This window comes from Halichoeres trimaculatus, unplaced genomic scaffold (genome assembly GCF_033239565.1).
Source record: "Halichoeres trimaculatus isolate MK-OKI-2021-1 unplaced genomic scaffold, fHalTri1.1 fHalTri1_scaffold_23, whole genome shotgun sequence".
Lineage (NCBI taxonomy): Eukaryota > Metazoa > Chordata > Actinopteri > Labriformes > Labridae > Halichoeres > Halichoeres trimaculatus.
Genome location: NW_027437201.1, coordinates 10,992,547 through 11,013,147, shown reverse-complemented (window position 1 = coordinate 11,013,147; position 20,601 = coordinate 10,992,547). Strand labels below are relative to the sequence as shown.

Here is a 20,601-nt window from a genome sequence, read left to right as displayed (position 1 = left end):
GTAGGTCTGCGCAGTGAGTGTGTTAAAGGAATAGTTCACAAATGTCTGTAAACTTACTGAACAAACATAGGACTCAGAGGAAGAGCATTTCTTTGTTTTAATTTTAACAGAGCTTTCAGAGTAATTGAACAGTAAATCATCCGTAAAATGTAAATGCAGTCCAATGGAAGTCCAATATAAGTCAAACTGTAACCCATTATTAAGTTTCTCTTAAAAGTTTGTCACCAACACCGATATGAGGTATAAGTCGTTAAAGTTGCCATTAAGATTAAGTATGGATTAAAAAATGTGAAGCTTCTTGAGGTTAAATTGGTCCTGGTCCTCTGATCCGTGTGCTGCTCTAACTGCTCCCAGTGATTCTGTGTCCTCAGGCTCCCTCCTGCTTATAGTTAGACGCACACAACACTCAGATTGAGCAGCAGTGACTGTTATGAGGCTGATTGTCCAAAAGGTTTGTCTCTTTCCCTTTAAACAGACTTTCTACAAAATAAGACATCCAAAAAAAGTGAAGCATCTTATCACTAATATAGAAAATGAAGTCAGCTCTGTATTTCAGGCTAAATTATTTCAATCATACACTGTTAGTAAAACTGTCCTGTCCCTATTGGCTTTATCACAGCACTGGGTTATGTCTTGGCGATAATATCAGTGTCTGATGCATAAGAGCTAAAAAATTAAAGCAAATCTGTCGCTGAATGTCAGTAGGTGCAGCAAATCCAGATTGTATTGTTAGATTGTGTCAAGCATTTTGCTGTCATTTCCTAGTACTGAATATTTAAAAAATGTCCTTAAATGCAGTGAACTATGTTGGATAAAAGTGCCAGACTCTGTAACAATCAGTTTAAGTTTTTCACACACTGGTTTAAAAGGTGAACTCATGTGTATTTCTATATTTTTGTTATTTGTATCTACGTTTTCTATAAAAATATAAGTCAGACCAATAAGTAGAAAAATAAAAAATTAAGAGATTCTGTTCGTCCTTCATAAAATGTACAAATCAGGAGTGGAGACATGTTAAGTGGTTGTCAAAGTCCCTTTTGTTCAAGTGTGAAGTGTTGGTTTGGCTGCTGAGGAGGTTAACGTTGGTACAGTGTGTGTCTGTGTCCCAGTGTTTGTTGATCAGTGTTGGTCGTTGCACTTCTTCTCAAGGGCAGAGCTCAGCCTCTCTGTGGCAGTGCTGCATGACTTCAGAGCGCCACCGTTCCTGCAGATCCACAGAAACAGGAAGTGTAAAGAGTCAGACGCAAGGAGCAGCATTATTGCGTAGCGAGGGAGGATGAGTTATGATCCTACTTGGATATGAAGGTGTGAAGCAGAGCAGCGTGGTGATGCTTTAGGTACTCCTGCTGAGCAGCGTGCTCCAAACACATCAGGTGACCTGGGACCAGTGAGACCTTTTTCATCTTCCCCTCTCCCTGAAACACAGAACAGGAAAGTAGGAAACTTAAATGTAATTAAAAAGAATTCAAAAATTCAAATTAACATCTAACAGAATGTAAATGACAATAAGTGAAAAGTTGGATCCAGCACCTTCGAGAGAGCACATCACTCAAGCTGATTTGCTTCTTACTATGAATTTTGATTTTCTACTCCCCCCACCAGTATCTAATATTTCTGTTGGTGTAAGATTTGCCAAAGCAGAACCGTGCCTTAAGGAGCCCCATCATGACCAACAGCGTAGTGAGGAAACCGTGCGAGTGGAAGTCTGATCCTGAGAGAATCTTCTTCAACACAGCGTCTGAGACACAAACGAAACAAAAAATGCATCAGTGTTATCCTTCTGTAAACAAGTGCATCTTAAACTTGTCATCAGTAGAAGTAGAAGCATTGCAGACACCTGTAGATTCAAAGACAGCGGCTTTGGTTTCTGGATCCTCGCTGTATAAAGATGCAATCGTCAGGAAAACTTCAGCTGCTCTGTGGGGGTTTGATGCATCCACCTGATGAAGAAAGATGATTTTTATAAACAGATTTCACTCATTTTGTGCAAAATATCCAAGCAGATGCCAAAGTTGCTGGATCAGGTGTACAAAAAAGTTACATGGTCACAATGGTTATTTTTACCTCTTGTTTCAAGTTGGTTCTCATCTCGCCAAGCTGAAGGAGCTTCTCTGCAGAGGGACAGCTGAGGAAAGACACGATCTCTGCCTGAGGGAGGACACAAAGTACCACTTCATACAATGTTGGTGATTGTAAACTGGATACAAAACTTGACGAGACTTTAAAGACTCAAGAGTCGGATTAAATGAGTGTTTTTGTCTCACCGGGCTCTGGCTTTTCTCAGGACTGTCATCTTTTCTTGGAATTCCATTTTCCTTCACAATTTCACCATCCTCCTCTTCATCATCATCATCAACGCTAGCATCATCATCTTCATCTTCATCTTCCTCATCAGGCTCACCCTCATCATCACTGCAGTGACATCGAGAGAGCAAGTTTTTGTGACTTTTGTGAACAAACTTGTTTGTTTAAAATGTTAATTTATTGTAAGTGTTGGTTGTTCATGAACTGATTATTAGCTGCTGAAAGACTGGATTACTACATAATATAAACACACACAGACACACATGTTACCTGAGTGATGCCAGCAAGTCTCCTTTGTCTATGTTTTCCATAGCTTCTTTTAAAGCCTCACAGCCCTCCTCTCCCAAGCAGTTACCTGTTATTGAAAACCAAAAGTCTTTAAAAGTTTGCGACAGGACTTGAATAGTGAGCTGAAACCTCTTGTAGATGCTGATATTGTAGCCGTGGTATGGCAGGTTGCGTACCATTCAGATCCACTTTCTCCAGATGAGGTTTGTCTCTCACAGCCTGAGCCACCACCAGAGCAGCTGCCTCTGTGATCTCACCAAATGACAAATTCAGCTCCTGTGAAGAAACAGGAAAGTACTGTTAGAGCAGGGTTCACACCAACAGACAGAAAATGGCTGAGATGTGGTGTTAAACTCACCCTTAGGACTGGCAATCCTTCCCTGAGGACGGCAGCAAGGGCGATGGCTCCCTCTGAGCGCACCAGACAGTCACCAAAGTTAATGACCTGCACATTCCTTAGGAGCCTCAGAGCCTGGATCAGAATCAGAACCAGAAATATTAATTGATCCCTGAGGGGAAATTGCATTTCAGGTGGATAGACAGATTTTATGAACCCTTATTTCAAACCTTCTGTCTTCATATCCACGATACTTGCTGGGAATGTCTGTTACCTGTGCCATGGCCAGCGTGCCCCTCTTGGTGAAGGTGTTGTCGTTGAGGTTGAGAACTCGGAGCTCTGGGTTGTGTTGCATGGCTGAAGCTAATGCCATCACACCTGGGTAGTTAATGCCGTTCTGGGGCATGTGGACCTCCTCTAAGCTGCCCATCAGCTGAAAGAGGGAAAAAACAGAGAGTGGGATAAAGTTGACACTTGACACTGCCAGTATTTTGGTTCATTGTGTGTCCCTGTTATGTTAGAGGTGTCCCAGTCCGATATTGATATGGGACATCGGTCCGATATCAGCAAAAAACAAATATCGGTATCGAATCGGAATGCATCTAAAATCTCTGATATAAGCAGTCCATTCGAGACTCTGCTCCTGCTGTTTTTATTTGATTTATTTAGGTTATTTTCTGGGTCTTCTTATTTATTCTTTATTTTATTCAATTACTAGTATTTTTTATGTTTAATGTTAAAATTTCTGTCACCCATTGGTTAATAATAAATGGGTCAGTTTTTCCTCATGCCTACTGTTACTGACTACTGTTCTTTGTTTGAATGATATCACTTAGTCGAGCCTTTTCTAACATGACAGACATACTACAAAATAAGTAATAAAAGTATGCATGTTTAATGCTGATATATCGGATTAATATCGGTATCGGCCAATTCTCAATGCTGCAGTATCTGTATCGTATCGGAAGTGAAAATGTAATATCGGGACATCCCTATGTTATGTGGCCACTTTCTGCCAAATACATCAGTGGTTGTTGGTTATTGAGGCTTTTGGTAGGAATATGGAAAGAATTAACAAGTGTCAAAGCCTAGCAGTGAAGGTATGAAGGTGTGTCCTCTCTTGTGCCAACATTAGCAGGCAGTGGAAAGTCGATTAATCTTCATATGATTCAAAGTAAATAAAGAGATAGGAACTCTCAATGATAGGCCTGTACTGAAAAATCTGTGGATAATTTGTCTGTGTTTTTACCTGGAAGGCCTTGGCCAGGGCGCTTGCTCCTTCATTCTCCAGGCGGTTTCTTCCTGCGACAAACACCCTTAGTCTGAGTGGAGCACCAAGTGCTGATGACTCTCTGTGGCACTCAATCAGTGCTTCAGCAAGGATCTAAGACAACAAACAGCACTGTCACTGCACCACGACACAATAACATAGGCATCAATTAGAACCAGCTCTCTGTGAACTGAAGACGCACCTTTCCTCCTCCGATCCCCATGCCACAGTTGTTGAGCTTCAGTTCTCTTAAGGTGTGACAGGATGGACTCTTCAGCAGCTGCTCGATTCCCTTCACACCATCTGGGCCAAAGGCGTTGTCGCTAAGGTCCAGCTCAGTTAGCCTGGCCCCTGCACACATAACTGCACTTCCAAGGGATCTCTGATCATAGCAAAGACAGAAAGCATGTGAATCAGATACAAATGCAATCATTGAAATACTTTCAGTGATCAGAAATCACAGAAAACAAGTCAACGAAATTCTCACCAAGGCCGTTGGGATTTCAGAGCGCAACCTCCCGGTGAACATGTCACTCCAGTAGCATCTCTGAAAGACCGCAGTTAAAAGACTGAAAACAACCTCGTACAGAAATAAGCCAGTGTTTCCTCTGAAAGTGCAAGAATGCTAGATCTGAACAGCTTGTTTACAATGAAAGCACACTTGAAATCTAAGAGTACCTGAAGCTGATCTCTGCTCTCCAGAGCCTTGGCAATAGCTTGGGCAGCCTCTACACCAACAGTGTTTCCCTCCAGGCACAGAGCTGTCAGATCCTGACAATGCTCAATCTCATGAATAAGCTCCTTTGCTGAAAACACACAACAGGTTGTCAGGTGTGAAGAGAAGAAGATAAATATTTCGATGTCACCAAATTAAAAGAGGCTCAATACAACACAAAACAAAAAATACCACTCTATTGAATAATTTACCTGATTCTTTGTTGTCCAGCTTTAACCCAAGGCCTTTATAGCTCAACTCTCTGTTCCCAACGTGGGTCTTCGACAGAGCATCAGCCAACTGGGCAATGTCATCTGAGGCCATGGTGATTCTGTACACATCCATATGTTAGACATTAAAAACTGAGAAAGTCTGGATTTTTTTTTAACTTAGCTATAAATGAAACATCACTTTTTTCGAGAAATGTTACGATTACGTTTAAAGTCGACTAAAACATTGACGGAAGACCTTTTTCAAACACCAGAAGAACTATCAACAACAATGAAGGTAGCTAGGTAGCTTCATAGGTGCTAACTGATAGGAGGTGCGCAGCACACAAAACTTATTAACCGCTGACAGCTAAAGTCAGTCTAACACCAATATGACGGAAAGCGCGAACCTAAATGGACATTAGTGTGTTCTGTGGCGATTCGGCCGGCCTTTATCATATATCACATTCCAGCTTTGTATCTCACCTCAGAGAGTATTTCCACAGAAACGAGTGCGCTCACACGCCGCTCTTCCGCGCTGCGCGCCGGTTGCTAAAGTGTGTGACGTCATTCTGCCAACGTTTCTTTTTCGTTGGTTTCGCTGACTTGGGTTATGTTGGATTGTAATGTGTTTTACCGCCACCTATTGGTACTCCGCTTAGCAGGTTCAGCTGTGATAAACTTTATCACCTATTACTTTTGCGAATATTTGATTGGATCAAACTGATTAGAATTCGCATGAGTTCAAAGTTTTACAACAGCCCTGAATATCAAGTCCCAGTACCACATTTAATATGCAAATTAAAAACTACTCGAATTTAGTTGTTTATGTATTTATTCATTAATTAATTCATTTATTTATTCATATATTTTTGGCTCAACAACCCCAATTCCCAAAGAGTTGGGATTTAGAGAAAATGGTCATGATGATTTAGGATATCAGCATTAAATTGTTAAGAACTTGGCGATTTCTTTATCAATCAAGGCACAGAGTCCGTGCTTAAAATTGGGTGGCTGAGGTCACTGGGTCCTTGGGCTGCACGTTATCAAAGACCAACATGATCCTGAAGGTAGGATTACTGTATGAGCTTACATTTAAAAAATCAGCAGATGCAGGTTAAAACTATAATATTATTTCAATCAAACTATTCAAAAAGCCTGGTACTGGAGCACCAGCAACCTCTCTCAACCAGAGCCTGAGATGGACTGAGAGGGACCATCCAAGTTGTACATACTTCAAAAGCAAGCATCCATAATGGTGTGGGAATACACCATTAATGCTAAAAAAAAAATAAGGTAGTTCTTTGTATCCAATTTAAAAACCAATGCATTTCTTTTGAATTCAATGAGGTAACATGCTACTCGACTGAAAAAATAATCTACCTGGCTACAGGGACAATAAAAAAAATAAGCAGGGAGACCCTTTACCACTGGTTTTTAGCCTTCAGAGCTAACTTACAGCTCAAATGTCTAGAGAGGAAGAGGGGGTGTGACATTCTTTGCATATTTAGCTTGATTCTGATCTTTTTCCTCTATGAATACTTATTTCACTTAACCTGAAACGCATTTTGAAAAGTAGTTCTAAAATAAACATAACCGCATTAAATAGATATCTTTTAATCGTACTTTTCTTCCAACTACACAAACATTTTAAATGCAGGAAGTCATGGTGCTAGCAGTGGTAGTAGTGGTAGTAGTAGTCACTTAGCCCACTGTCAAACAGTTAGTTACAAATAACAAGAAGGCTTTCATATTGTCAAAGCATTCAATTCATTTGATGCATAAGTCGTTAAATAGCCAATTTAGTGACTCAATTGTGTCGCCCTCGTGTGGCTACACTCCTCTTGAAACTTGTTGCGATACTGCTCTCGCTTCAACACCTAGCAGTTAGCTAGCTAATGTTAGCTAGTCAGTATACTGCAGCAACCGTAGCGCAGAGAAACTCGTGCTCCGTCCAAATACCAATGACAGGGATACCAAAACCACAATTATGCGTCTGGATATTTACTGATACTAGGCTAGCTGAAATTTTCTACCCCTTTCGCCACCCTCTGCGAAGCTATCTCTGATCTGAAAATCACTCAACTTAACTCTCGGTGAGTTGTCGTGTGAAGTCAGGGCTCTGGGTATTAGCTCGAACTGCCCTGATATGTGAAGACTACCCTAGCTAACTTAACTGGTTAATAGCCGGGGTTTTATGTCACGTAGTCACATATCAGTATAATGTGTAATATTTGAAAGCTGCCATATAAACTGTACAATGTTTGCGTTATGGTAGTGTGACAACAATACAAAAAAAGGTAACTTTGCTTCCTCTATTTCTGTACGCTAGCAGAGCTAACTGCCAGCGATTTAGCATTAGCTGGCTAATCCCAACCACCGGCAGGTAAAGTCGAGTTGGAGTACCTACACAAACAGTACCGTCAGGAAAATGCTAACAGTGAAATGTGTTTTTGACCACTGTCAGCGCCCTGTCTGTAAAGAAAAACTAACCGTGTAACGTTTCCCCCGAGCACCGTTGTGGCTATCGGGGTTTAACACTTATCGCCCATAACTCTAATATTAAACCTCTTAATGTACAATGTCATGCTCGACTAACCATATTTTTATACTACTTAGTTAAAGCCCACCATTAGCCCGCGTCACTGTTAGCTGTCCCAGCTGTTTGTGTACGCTAGTACGATGACTCTAGGCGTGTTGTTGGTAGGCCTGTGCTTGACCAATACCTTTTTTAGTACTCGCATGATTTTAAAACGCCTTTATTGAACTGGGAACGTCACTTTATTTGTTTTTCATTGGATCAAGAGACGGCTCTACCGACTCTTGAGTTGGGTTGTTGACCCAGCAGTACGATAAGTTGACTACTGACACTGCTGCAAGTCAACCTTGTCTCTCTACACAGGCTATGGATCCTGAACGACAGAAACGAAGAGAGGAAATCCAGAAAGCAATGAGCTTTATCCAGTGAGTGTACAACCCATGTAGACTGTGGACCTCTCTGTTATGACGTACAGGTTTTTAATATTAACTTTATTTATGTAAATAGAGAGGAGTTTAATTCATTTAAATTCTCTGTCTACAGGTCATCATTGCCTTTCCCAGAACCTGAGAGTTATGAGGTTTGCTTTTACTTTTTTTAATCAGTTATAAGCTATTACTTGTCATGAAGATACAGCCATACTTCCAAATACTTATTTCTTATCCTTCTCAGTGCTTTGGTCCATCTCTTATTACCCTTCCATTATTTATTTATGTTAACCTCTCTCCTCTTCTCATCCCTCCCATTGTTCAATCACTGTTTGACCTCTTTCCTCATGTCCCCTTCAGGCTTTTCTGACCCAGTTGGTGTGTAACTTGCTGGACGAGGGAAATGCTTGTTTTCGGGATGGGGACTGTCGTCAGGCGACCCAGCAGTATGGGGAGGGGATAAGTGTTGCACGCTATGCTCAGGCTGAGGCCCTTGTTATCCCCCACGAGCTGCTGGAGAGCCTCTATGTCAACAGGGCTGCTGCTTTTTACCAGACGGTGAGGAAGAGGGGGAAAGAGGGGATGTGACATGTGCAGATGCTTGTGTAGAGAGAACTGCCCCTTCTGTTTTTGTTAGTTAATCCTTGTTTCTTCATTATTACATAATGACACAAGAGAGAAGATCAATAAAGACAGCAAAATAACGCGTTTGTGGACAGCTTAGCTTGAGATAACCTGCAGGTCAAAGTCAGCTGTTGTTTGATACGAGTCAGAAGACATAGATATTGGTCTTTTCCTATAATTACACAATGGAGCCATTGGAGATCTTCTTATATCTTTTTTTGAGATCCTTCTCATTAGTTGATATCCATATACCCCCAGAATGTTGAAGTGTCTGGACGCCACTGATGTCCATTTGACTGCACTTGAAACTGACATTGCTCTCACACATAGTTCCCCACTTTGTCTACTGTCACTCGATATTAATCTAGACTGGCAGTTAATCTGCTGTGCTCAGTCATCTGTAGTTAGTGATTTTCCAAAATAAAATTATGATACTTTCTTAAATCAGTGTCTCTGCTTAAGTAGGAGTACAGGTCAGAATATAAGTGTGTAGTTTTTAATGCTGTTGCTAAAATTTTGTTGTTTTTTCTGCCTCAGAGGGAGTATGAGCGCGGTGTTCAGGACTGTGACAGCGCACTGTGTGTGTCAGAAGGCAGCCGCAGAGCACTGTACCGCAAAGCAATCTGTTTGAGGGAGTTGGGGCGATTCAGAGAGGCCTACGAGTGTGGAACCAAATGTCTCCTCACAGCACCTCACGTACGTAAAAGGAATGAGTTTTCTGCCCCAACAATTAAAAATATGTTTTTTTGAAGAGAAAATGGAAAAACCTGACCTACATTTTCTCCAAAATGATGTAACACGTGGTCTGAAACAGGTTTTGGATTATATTTGTAAATTATCATATCAGTACAAACATCAAGTCAAACATATCCTTCATTCAGTGACTTTATGAGTGACAGTATGTTCCAAATCCTTGATAAGGCTCATAATTTTTCCATGTTATTGAACTTACAGGACAGGCAGGTGAGTGACCTCGCTCAGGATCTGGCTACCAAACTGGGTCTGAAGGGTCGTAAAGCTTATGTCAGCCTGCAGACAGAATCCACAGCATCAGAAGGGGAGAGTCATGGGGAGAGCTCTCCACCCACAGGGGAGGTGAGTGCTGTAGTAGCAGGACAGAGCACCAGGCTTGGAATGAAGTGAGGAAAGGAAAACGCCTAACAACGTGTTAAACTGTTCCTGCAGATGTCGTCCAATGGGCTGGAATCTCTTGGTGACATCGGGCCAGGTATGACCCATCGTATCAGCTCCTACAAAAACACACATCTTATTTTACTGCCTATAAATATTGCTTTTCAACATTCTTGTGTTCATCCTCCTCAGCGGATCTGTCTAGTGCGCAGTGCATCCCTGCACCTTTAGCTACACCTATCCCAGTCAGTGACGAACCAGCATCCCCTGTTGTGACCCCCTGCACTGACCTGTCAGAGAGCCCCAGCAGCCAGGCCCTGCCTCCCATGCCGTACTCCGTCCCTGTGTCGGAGCACATGGAGGAATGCAGCCCTCTCAAGGACGACCTGGACAGTTTGCTCGAGTGCATCCCCAAGAAAGTCAGTGAAGTGAGTGGAGTTCAGACAGACAAAAAGAGGTCTCTGAGTTTTTAGTCAGTGTGACTTAAATTAGTGGATTTGGCTTTCTTTGTCTCTTGATCCAGAGTCCAGTCCAGGGCGCCATCCCTACAAACCTCCCTAACACAGCAGTGGGTCTCCGGCCTCCGTACTCTCCAAGCCTTCCAGCCCCATCACCCCAGCTTCCCTCCGCCTTTTTCAGCTCCTCCATCAGTGAAATGCCCCCTCTGGATCCTTATTTACCTCTGGCGCAGCGGGACCAGGGCTCCACCCAGGCGCAGGACGCTTTGGGAGGCTTCCCTTCTGGGGCTGCGGATGGAGACGGGAAGACAGGAGTCGCTGCTGGCGGGCTGGACTCTTTGTCTGAGTACACTCTCCCTGGTGAGGGGAAAAAATGAATAATGACCTTTTCTCTTGAGTGTTTTTATTCATACACCTGTTACGCCTGAATTTCTATAATTAATTACACACACCATGGCCTTTTTGTATCATGCTAGTTCCCACTCCCATCATCAAAAGCAAGCTCAGCACACAGTCCCGTATTTACTTTACAGGGATTATGTTACAGGAGTGATAGATTTACACCTGTATTTAAAATAATCTACAGGTAACTGCATGCTGACATACGTACAAGAGCAGAACAAGTTAGTATTGGGTATAATATTTACATTATGTGGCATCTTGGCTTGTTACCCCCAAAGGAATAATTGTTTCCTTAGGAGAGCTCTGATAGGGATCAAGATAAATAAGTGATGGATTGAATCTGCACTATCAGCAGCAGACAGTGTGAGTCAGCACCATTACAATATGATGTCTGACATCGGTGTCCTTGTGTCTTGGTCTGCAGGGGGACGAGTGTGTCATAGCTTCATCCCTGGAATGCGCAACCACAGTACTGCACATGCAGTGAGTAGTACTGACTCTACTCTCGCAGGAAGACTTTGACTACAAAATGCTTTTTACGATCACTGTTTAGAATTATTAATTAGAAGGGTTTGTGTTACAAGTAATATTTCCATGTCCGCTCCTCTTTTCAGAATGGTCCAGCTGGAACCAACCTGTCTCTACTCTCCAGGAACCCTCTCGCTGCCACACATGAGTTTCGTCAGGCCTGTCACGCCTGCTACAGCAGAATAGGTTTGTTGAAGATCTTCAACCTTAAAGGATACGTGCCATTTTATAAATGTTGATCATTAACTATTGTGAGTTACATTGCTTAATTGATCTCTTTCCTCTTTTTCACAGGTCCACGAGTGATGGACTACAAGTATCAGCCAGAGGCAGCACACCGCTGCAAGAGGGACGTGCTGCTGTGCCGCATCAAAAACACAGATGACCCCACGTGGAAGAGGATCAGGCCTCGACCTGCACGGAACAACTTCCTTGGGGCATTTGTTCTCTGTAAAGGTTTGTATTCTCATAAAGAAAACAGTCAAATGTACATTGTAGGTGGAATATTCCGCTTGGAAGTGCATCCAATGGCAAGAGATAGGTGAAATATGGAGCGAGGGGGGGTTTGATACATGCTCTTGAACACGCTCTCTCTTTGTGTTCTGCAGAGGTGCAGGAGCGTCAGGAGTGCCAGTACGGAGAGAACTGTACGTTCGCTTACTGCCAGGAGGAGATCGATGTGTGGACTCAGGAGAGGAAAGGAGCGCTGAGCAGAGAGCTGCTGTTTGATCCGCTGGGTAGCACAGAGAGACGGGCACTCAGCGTCACCAGGCTGCTGCAGCTCCACATGGGCATGTTCATGTTCCTCTGTGAGGTCAGAACACAGCCTGTGCTTCTCTTTTTCTTTCATCTTTTTTTTGTCCTACACAAACACCATTCTGACTTCTCATTTCATTTCTCTTTCAAAAGGAATGTTTTGACAGTAAGCCTCGCATCATCAGCAAACGCAGCAAAGAAAACTTGGCGGTCTGCTCAAACCTCACAGCTCGACACCCATTCGACGACAACAAGTGAGTCAATGATGTAATTCTGAAGCAGACTTTGCTAATAGTTGGACTTCTTTGATTTCACACTGCCCTTTCTCTGTGTTTTAGGTGCCTGGTGCACGTGGTAAGGTCAGCCAATGTGCGCTACAGTAAGGTTCGTCCCCTGCATCCTCTCTGTCAGTTCGATGTATGTCGCCATGAGGTTCGCTACGGCTGCCAGCGTGAAGACAGCTGCTCCTTCGCCCACTCTGTAATAGAGTTAAAATGCTGGGTCCTGCAGCAGGATACTGGTGGGTAGAGGATACACTGTTCCGCTTCACAAAATCCAGCTGGTCAACCACAACAATCTTAAAAAGAACCAAACATTTCACAAATAACTCAAATCGTCCCTCAGGTATCACCCATGAAGAGATGGTGCAGGAGTCCAAGAGACACTGGCAGAGGTTGGAGCAGAATGCACAGAAGCAGCAGAAGGTAAGAGAGGGTCCTGACACCGTTTCTGAAGAGTCAGGGCTGTATACAGGAAGAGAAACAAAGCATCATCAAAGTTTTTCTCTCTCTGTTCCAGCCCATTCACATACCCCATCCAAGCAGCAGCCTACCTGCAGGAGGAGTCGGGGGAATGGGGGGAGTCGGAGGAGGTGTAGGGGGCGACGGCCTCGGTGGGGCTGGTGTGAGTCCCATGGGTGGGATGGGGGTGGGAGGGTTAGGAGCAGTGGCAGGAAGAGGACGTCCCCTCAACCTGAAAATGAAGTTTGTGTGCGGCCAGTGCTGGAGGGAAGGACAGGTCAACGAGCCGGACAAAAACCTCAAGTACTGCACGGCCAAAGCACGACACAGGTGAGGCCTCTCACACATATACAAAGCCCTTTAATGTACCCCATGATTCATAGCTGTGAAGCAGCATGACCTTTATTTTCCCTTTTTTTCTTCTAAAACCAAATATTAAGGCTGTGTTCTGGCTTCATTTGTGTCACTGTCCGCATATAACAAGAGTCAAGGGCAGGTATCAGTTTTGTCCAGCAAATCAAGTATCAAGTGCCCACGTTTCCGTTACTGTGATTTCACAGCCCAGAACAAAAGCAGCTCCCATCTCTGAAAAACAAAATGTTCAGTGATGCTGGGACTGTTGTAGAGCAGAAAATAACAATGAAACAATCTATTTAAGGAACATGGCCAAAACCACCAGTGCAGCCTGCTGATGATGCCAGTGTGAAATTCAAATTCAGGATTTTTTTAACACCTTTACAGAACATTAGGTCTGGGCGGTTCAAGCCTGATGTTATCATTTTCAGCTTCCAACCTTTAATATATTAATTATGGCACTAAAACAAATCATTTTTTGTGTTATGTGTACATTCACATTTCTCTGTTAAGTGCAAAAACAAAACCAAAGTACATCTACTAACATAGGAACTCTAACGTCTGTAAATGGATTTATTCATGTTACTTCCATGTTTTCATTTTTATTTTTTAAAAATGTTTTATCAAGATTTTCAGAGAGTTTTACGGTTCATAAAAATAAAGTATGAAAGAAAATAAAATACAGAAAATAAAAAAAAATAAAAACTGGGTTTTTGGATCTTATGCTTTATTGCACCACTAGCTCAATATTTCTTGAGACAAACGTTGAAGGAGAGGTAAGCGGTGAGCAGTGAAGTCAGTTACTGTCAGTGGTGTGCAGGCAGGGGAGGCACTGCCTCCCCTAGGCTAACAAGAAAAGTATATATATATATATTTTTTTTTATAAAAATATATTTTTTTAGTTGTTCGTATATAATTTGTCATAATTAAAAAATAAAATAAGGAAATTGCTGATTTGTCAACAAGAGGGAGGCTAACAGAGGGGACAGACAGTGTTTTGCGCTGGCTTCATGCTTGTAATGTGCGTCAGAGGCAGAGACTGTTTACTTGAAATCACAACGTTTTGCAGGTTCGCGCATGCGTACTAAGGTCTCACGCTGATTAACATGGGCATCGATGAGGCACAGCGCTTCTCTGCTTCCGTAGGTTGTAATACCGCACCCTCTTTGAGGTCTTGCGATAGTTTTTAGTGCAGACGTTTAATAGAGTATACCGGAGGTGCCTGGCCTGTGTTCTTGTGTCGTTGAGATACAGATTATTTTTGTTCATATCTAGGTGAGCAGTGCATCGTATATATAACACACACATATAGAAATTTCAACTTTAGCTGGCTACCTGCCGCCCTCGTCATGGACCTCACCGCACGTTACTGGTTACTGTCCAGGAGGTCTGACCAAACTGGGAAGATAATCAATAAAAGCCAAATTCTGAAAAAATGTTGTAAGATTGCCCGTCATGCCGTACCTTATTTCCTCTATGTGCGTACATGTTACTTCTATGGTTTATGAATATGTCAGTAAGAGCTGCTGGCCCTGGGTCATTTCCTCACAACTAAACATAGCCCTCTTTAAAGAGAGTCTGGACATGTCTTAATTCTACAGATGATAAGATACTGAGACTGCTTATTGATACAAATGTCATGAACTCTGTTATTGATAATTCTCTTCTTTTAAAAACTTCAAAAACAAATAGACTGAGCATGACATGATATTTAGGGTGTCAACATTACTTTATTGTAGCTTCCTGAGCAACAAAATTCAACTTTCTGCTCAAAACTCACGTTCTTTGAAGTTACTATCAGCAGTTTATCACCTGGTTAACCTAACTTCACATGAAAGCCAAAAAAATTGTTCATAACTCAGTTTGTTTTGTCTGTATATCTGTTTTTTTAGCTGGACAAAGGAGCGCAGAGTCCTTCTGGTGAAATCCTTCGAGAAAAAGAAATGGGTGGTTGTCCGGCCTCTACCCTTCTCCCGCACATATCCACAGCAATATGACGTGAGTGCTCTGATCTTCACACACTCCTCTCTCCACTCCTTGGCCTCTCACATGCTCTGTACAGCTGACTCTGTTTTTGCCCTGAGGGACAGGTGTTCTTGCAGATTACCTTCCCTGTGCGTCTCATTCGTTTGTAGCTTCTTGTGTGCTTGTGACAGTGTGTTCTTGTTATTGTGTTAAATGAGGTCCTTCAGTATTCGTAGGATTACATGACATGATTGGAGAGGCAGTTCAAAGGTGTTTTGAACAATCAGCGTCTTTTATGTAACTCAAGGTCGGCTCAAGGACAGGAAAATGTTGTTCAATTCCAGTATCACTGTGACCCTCTGCTTCTTCTGCTTTGTCCAGATGTGTGTGCATGTAATGAAGCAGAAGAAGTGCCACTATATCGGGAACTGCTCATTCGCCCACAGTCTGGAGGAGAGAGACGTCTGGACGTACATGAAAAACAACAGCTGTAAGACCCATTCAGACAAAGTGCTTTGTAATCACTGCTTTGAGTAGAAGAAGAGTGCTCCCACTTTTGATTTAGCTGTGATTCCTCTGCGGCTTTCCTGTTACTCCTGATTCAGTTGAACAAAAAGAAAGACACAGTTGTTAGTGTTTTACAAAGCAAGACCTGCTATGGGAATTTTAATCATCTCTTTCCCACTGCAGCAGACATGAGAAGCTCTCACTGTTTTTCACTTATGTTAACAAAGGTGGATGTTTTATGTCCTTATTTGCTTCACTTCTTCTCAGTGAGAGATATGCAACAGATGTACGAGCTGTGGCTTCAGCTCACCAATCAGAGCCGACGCACAGAGAGCTCAGCTGTGACCCCGCCCCCGGAGGACAAGCAGGTCACCATAACAGCAGATTACACAGAGGGCATGGTGAGTGTTTGCAAAACAAGCCAAAAAAATGTGACGGTGACTCTTTAAGTTTCAGTAAAGGTGTGAGAGATTTCCATGTCTGATTTCAGGGAGGCCGGGGCTTATCAGACGGAGACGATCTCTGAGTTCGAGGCAGCTGATCGCCACTGAGCTGTGCACAGAGACGGCGCCTGCTACACCAGCCCCAACCGTCTGTCACCTCCCCAGTCTGACCTCTCTGAGCCTCTAGCCAGCAGTGTGAGAGCATATTCTCAAACAACCTCCCTCATACATGCACACACACAAATGAACACAGTCTCACTGCACATAACACACCACCCACGGGCACCAGAACACACAGAGAGAAAGCTGCAGCTACACACATCATCCTAAGGTTTCTGTTCAGCAGGTTTTACACCAGAAGTTCCACAGACAGCTAGTTTAACCTTGATTTAAAGTCAGCTAGTGTTCCCTAGTGCTCTTAGACTGAGTATCTATTTTTCTTTTTGTTCTCTGAACCCCTTGCAGCACTGAAACGATTCTCGATGGGCGCGCTGGTCGCAGCTCATACATTCGCAGCTCGGTTAAAAACTTATTTGAAGCTTGGCGCTTGTACATGTAAAGATGATTTGTTTTTCTTTGTAGTGCCAAAACTGCTGAGCCTTCAGTGCTGTGAAAGGCTAACAAGACTGAAGTAATGTAAAAAAAGAGGTTCTTAATGGAAACTAGTCTTTGAGCAACCAAATTCTACCCTCTCCTTCCTTCAAGGGAACAAAGAGAGTCAGGAGAACTTCTAGGGATTCAATATTTACTTTTGTTTTCCCAAGGGGAGTTGTGCTTCCCTGTTGTATTGTCTGCCATATTGGTAGAGTGCTATGAATGTAACGCCTGCACAGGCCTTTAAAACTATGAAATTAGTCATTAAAAAGGTTGCTGTGGTTGTGGAATGTTTTCATAGAGAAGACTTTTTAGATGCTTGGAAAAAAAATGTGGTGTGACAGGATTTTTCTTTCTTTATCAAACCCTATCAAAAGCTCCCACTGTGGACAAACACACAGATGACATTATTCGTTTGCAGCTGACGTTCAGGTGAATCAAGCAGTCGTGACTATCAGCCCCTTGTAGGTTGACCCAAAGGGGAATAACAAACACACCTTAATGAATCACCTGTTGCTATGGGTCACACAGCTGATGGCTTAAAGCAATTGTTGCCAAAGCGACTAAGGTGCTATTCACCGTCATTACACTGTACCGGTAAGCTGCGCACAGAAACGAGGATTGGGTGACGAAGGGTTAGGAAGAAGCAACTAGTCCTGGCTCGAGCTGCTCTCAGCAATAGAGCTGTTCAGACCACAGATACCCGCTACTAAATGATGACCCCACTTTGACTGAAGCTCAATAAATACACTCATCATGTGAGGGAGTTCAGCTCAAGACAATGAGGTTTGTTATTTCAAAAAAAAAAAAAAGATAATTTTGAAAGGGTGAAAATGTCCATTTGAAATATTAACTCAACAAAGAAAGAAAAGAATGCATATTTTGAGTGATCATAATTAAAAAGAAGAATTAAGAGTTAAACTGAGGTCATTATTTTACTGAACACCGACCAAGCCCCACAGCCTTCTGATAGAAACCTGTGTTCCTCATATGTGTTGGCTACATCAACCTGCATCATGGGAAACCTGCTAGCTTAGGACAGGAAGTAGAGTCATTCCCCATATTGTGCCTATAAACACACACCAACTTACACACATGCACACACACACACATATACTGGCAGGTCACCTGTCACTATCATATTCAAGCCTTTCCTGTGGACAGACACACATTGGAGGTATGTCTATATTCAGATACATATACACACATATTATACATATTTACATATAATGGTATACTACTAATGATAATTGATAACTTAGCGGTTAAGCTTAATAAATATATAACCTGAAAAGCTGTATTGATTACATAGAAGAACTCCTTGTAATTGAGGTATTGCTATATGACATGTATCGCTGAACTAGATGACTATAGTGATTTTTTTTTTGATAATTATTCTTTTTATTTTGTAACTTTCCTTCTGTGCGGGTTGTTCCAGACAGGGTTTGTATGAGAGGGGTTGATTTCATATGATTTTCCACTGAAGGTGTTGGAGGAGATCAGTAAGGGTTAAATGAGTGAACCTCCAAACATAAGAGGCTTTTTTTGTTGTTGTTGTTGTTGTTCTTGAGTGAAACCAATGAACTAAGTGGAGAGCTCACCAGCGGAAGGAGCCCAATTATGAAGAGCTGCACTTTCTGTTATTTGATATTTTAAGTAATGAACCCGGCTCAGAGCATTTAAACAAGTGATAGCATCAGTTCTCGGAAATAATCTTGGTTTACAATTTAATTCATGAAGACTCAAAAGAACAACCAAAGTCTTGAAGAGGAGACACTTTATTAGCAGAAACATCCTCAATCTAAAGCGTCTGACATTTTCACGCTGTGTCTCCAGGTTCTATGAATACATCGTGACACAAAAGCTACAGCGTCTTAATTCTCCTGCTTCTTAAAACTGACACAATCCTTAATCAGTTAATTAATCTACCTGAGCAAGCCTAATCGGATCTCAGTTCATCATACAGACCGCGGTTCAGTTTGCTGGTTTTGAGCGATTGTTGATGAGCCCTTGTCTGGAACAGCCCAGGTATTAGCTTCTCTGAGGGATCGTATTACTACTACTCCTAGTATTATGATGAATATGATGACAATAATGATTGCTATCTATTGACTATTTCTATTTCTTCTCTATATGCTATTGATATATGTATGTTAATTGCAATGTATAACTCTCTTTATATATGTATCCATGTATGAATATAATAATTGACAGTAATATGCGTCTGTGTATGCAGCAGTGCACAGCTCTGTCTGGGAGGCAGCGAGCAGGAGATAATCAGTTACGCTCAGCTGTCGTCTGTCGATCATATGGGACGACTGACCTGCTGTTCATGACTGTCGTCGTCGTGGGGATTGTTTAGGCCAAAGGTGAACCTGTGTAATTGATGATTTAAGATAATGGTTTCTGCAGCTACCTAGCCATAGTTTGAACCCTACAGACGGATCTCTCTGCTTGCTGCCTGTGCTGCACGTTAATGTTTTATTGGATTCAAAGACAGATCTGGAAACAAAGCATACATAGTAGCCTATATACTCCCGTATAGCGCCTTATTCAATATATTACACCTATAAGATGATACATACCCCTATTGTATAATCCTGCTTATATATACACTATATTATACCTGATACCTATTATAATACTTAGACACCCTTTATAAGGTAATTCAGTGAAGAGATAGTGGAGCTGTTTTTTTTTTCTGTGGCTGTGGATGAGATTGCTGGCGTCAGTAATATGTTTCCATCAGCGTGTTGTGAGGAGAGCGTGTCTCACTTAAATGCTCTTTACCACTCAGTAAATGTAGGGTTGGATGAATATTAACATAAAGCCACTTCACTAATCTGCGTTTTGCCTCTAGTGGTGCTGCACGTCAAAATCAGCATGAAAAATGACAGAAGTACCAAATACAACTGCTGATCTGATTTTATTTGACCAGTGAGGAAAATCAGAGAGCATTTGAGTGGAGGCTCCTCCTCCAGCACCAGAGAAAGGCCAGCATTCATGATGTAACTGACGTGCTCCAAAGAAAGGAAAAAAAAAAAAGAATTAAACTGTGGAGACCAGTGCTGTGTGTTTGGTGTGTGTTGCAGATGCACGAGATTCATCATGACCAACTAAAGGGAAGGCTATGCACATGGGAGATCACACATTATGTTGGTGTTTGATACAGTCAGCCTCATGTAGCAGATACAGCTGCTTGTCCTCATGCTTAAAAAGCAAAGACTGAGCTCCTACCGTCCTTTAATTAATAAATTTACTGCATTATGGAAGCTGCACCGTTTGGGGATCACAGATAAACTCCTTCGAGATTATCTTTAACCCTTTATTAATAAAATCAGCTTTACTCTGAGTCTTTTCAAAGCTCCTGCTGCGGTTTAATGAAATCAAAAAGATCTCGCCTGCAATAAGTTTCTGACGAAGGAAAAATTCACGACACACCCTGCTTCTTCCCTTCCCACCAAAACCAGTTTGTGTCATTTGAATCTCCCTCATCAACACACACCTGCACAGCCTCAAGCAAATCTTCATTTATCCGTTTTCTATCAGTTAAATGAATTTGGTTATTCAAATTTTTTTGTAACAACTCATAGAAAACCAGGGTTGCTAGAATTGGAAAAACAAGGCCTCTTTTTGTACTGTATTTTTACATATTTTGTTGTTTTATGTTTTTTTTTTGTTTTATCTTCTTGACTTTGTTTTCTCTTTTCTCCTCCCTGGTTGGAAGTTCATGATCACACAAGTGGACCAAATCTCTTGAAAGCATTTAATAAACAGACTGTTTTAGAAAAAAACTGCTTTTTGCCAATCATTGTATCAAGACTGCATCTTGTTTGAACGGTAACCGACACAAAACGATAGGGATCATCCTGTGATTTTAGTTAATGATGGGCATTTATCACGGCTAATCAAAGATGATTCATTTAAGTCTTTAAGCCCAGTTTCCTCTTTTACATCTCTATGGTCACCAGTCGTGTGCAAAACATTGCTGTGGAAAATACAACGTGAG

At 42.1% G+C, this 20,601-nt stretch overlaps 2 protein-coding genes across 3 annotated transcripts; one reads left to right on the top strand and one right to left on the bottom strand.

Annotated features, from left to right (window-relative positions):
• Nucleotides 1-93: 93 nt before the first annotated feature.
• On the bottom strand, nt 94-5,725 carry rangap1b (Ran GTPase activating protein 1b). The gene is made up of 16 exons (XM_074664098.1): nt 5,610-5,725; nt 5,127-5,245; nt 4,878-5,005; nt 4,687-4,746; nt 4,402-4,581; nt 4,179-4,313; nt 3,204-3,362; nt 2,951-3,064; nt 2,769-2,868; nt 2,575-2,659; nt 2,265-2,412; nt 2,065-2,148; nt 1,838-1,940; nt 1,650-1,738; nt 1,294-1,415; nt 94-1,204 (listed from the first exon to the last, which is right to left on the bottom strand). The coding sequence occupies exons 2-16, from the start codon at nt 5,236-5,238 to the stop codon at nt 1,120-1,122; spliced, it is 1,704 nt and encodes a 567-aa protein (XP_074520199.1). The 5' UTR covers nt 5,239-5,245; nt 5,610-5,725; the 3' UTR covers nt 94-1,119.
• Nucleotides 5,726-6,904: 1,179 nt separating this feature from the next.
• zc3h7bb (zinc finger CCCH-type containing 7Bb) lies at nt 6,905-20,364 on the top strand. 2 transcript variants are annotated; one of them, XM_074662925.1, is made up of 21 exons: nt 6,905-7,219; nt 8,026-8,087; nt 8,206-8,242; nt 8,451-8,648; nt 9,252-9,410; nt 9,669-9,809; nt 9,900-9,942; nt 10,038-10,264; nt 10,369-10,663; nt 11,130-11,188; nt 11,320-11,419; nt 11,528-11,689; nt 11,842-12,047; nt 12,143-12,243; nt 12,328-12,509; nt 12,614-12,693; nt 12,788-13,059; nt 14,976-15,081; nt 15,430-15,538; nt 15,823-15,956; nt 16,046-20,364. In XM_074662925.1, exons 2-21 carry the CDS (start codon nt 8,029-8,031, stop codon nt 16,079-16,081), a joined length of 2,706 nt encoding a protein of 901 aa, XP_074519026.1. In that variant the 5' UTR covers nt 6,905-7,219; nt 8,026-8,028; the 3' UTR covers nt 16,082-20,364. The 2 variants fall into 2 exon arrangements, with proteins under 2 accessions (XP_074519026.1, XP_074519025.1); XM_074662924.1 differs by having other exon boundaries at nt 6,912-7,219; nt 10,038-10,273.
• The last annotated feature ends 237 nt before the right edge of the window (nt 20,365-20,601 follow it).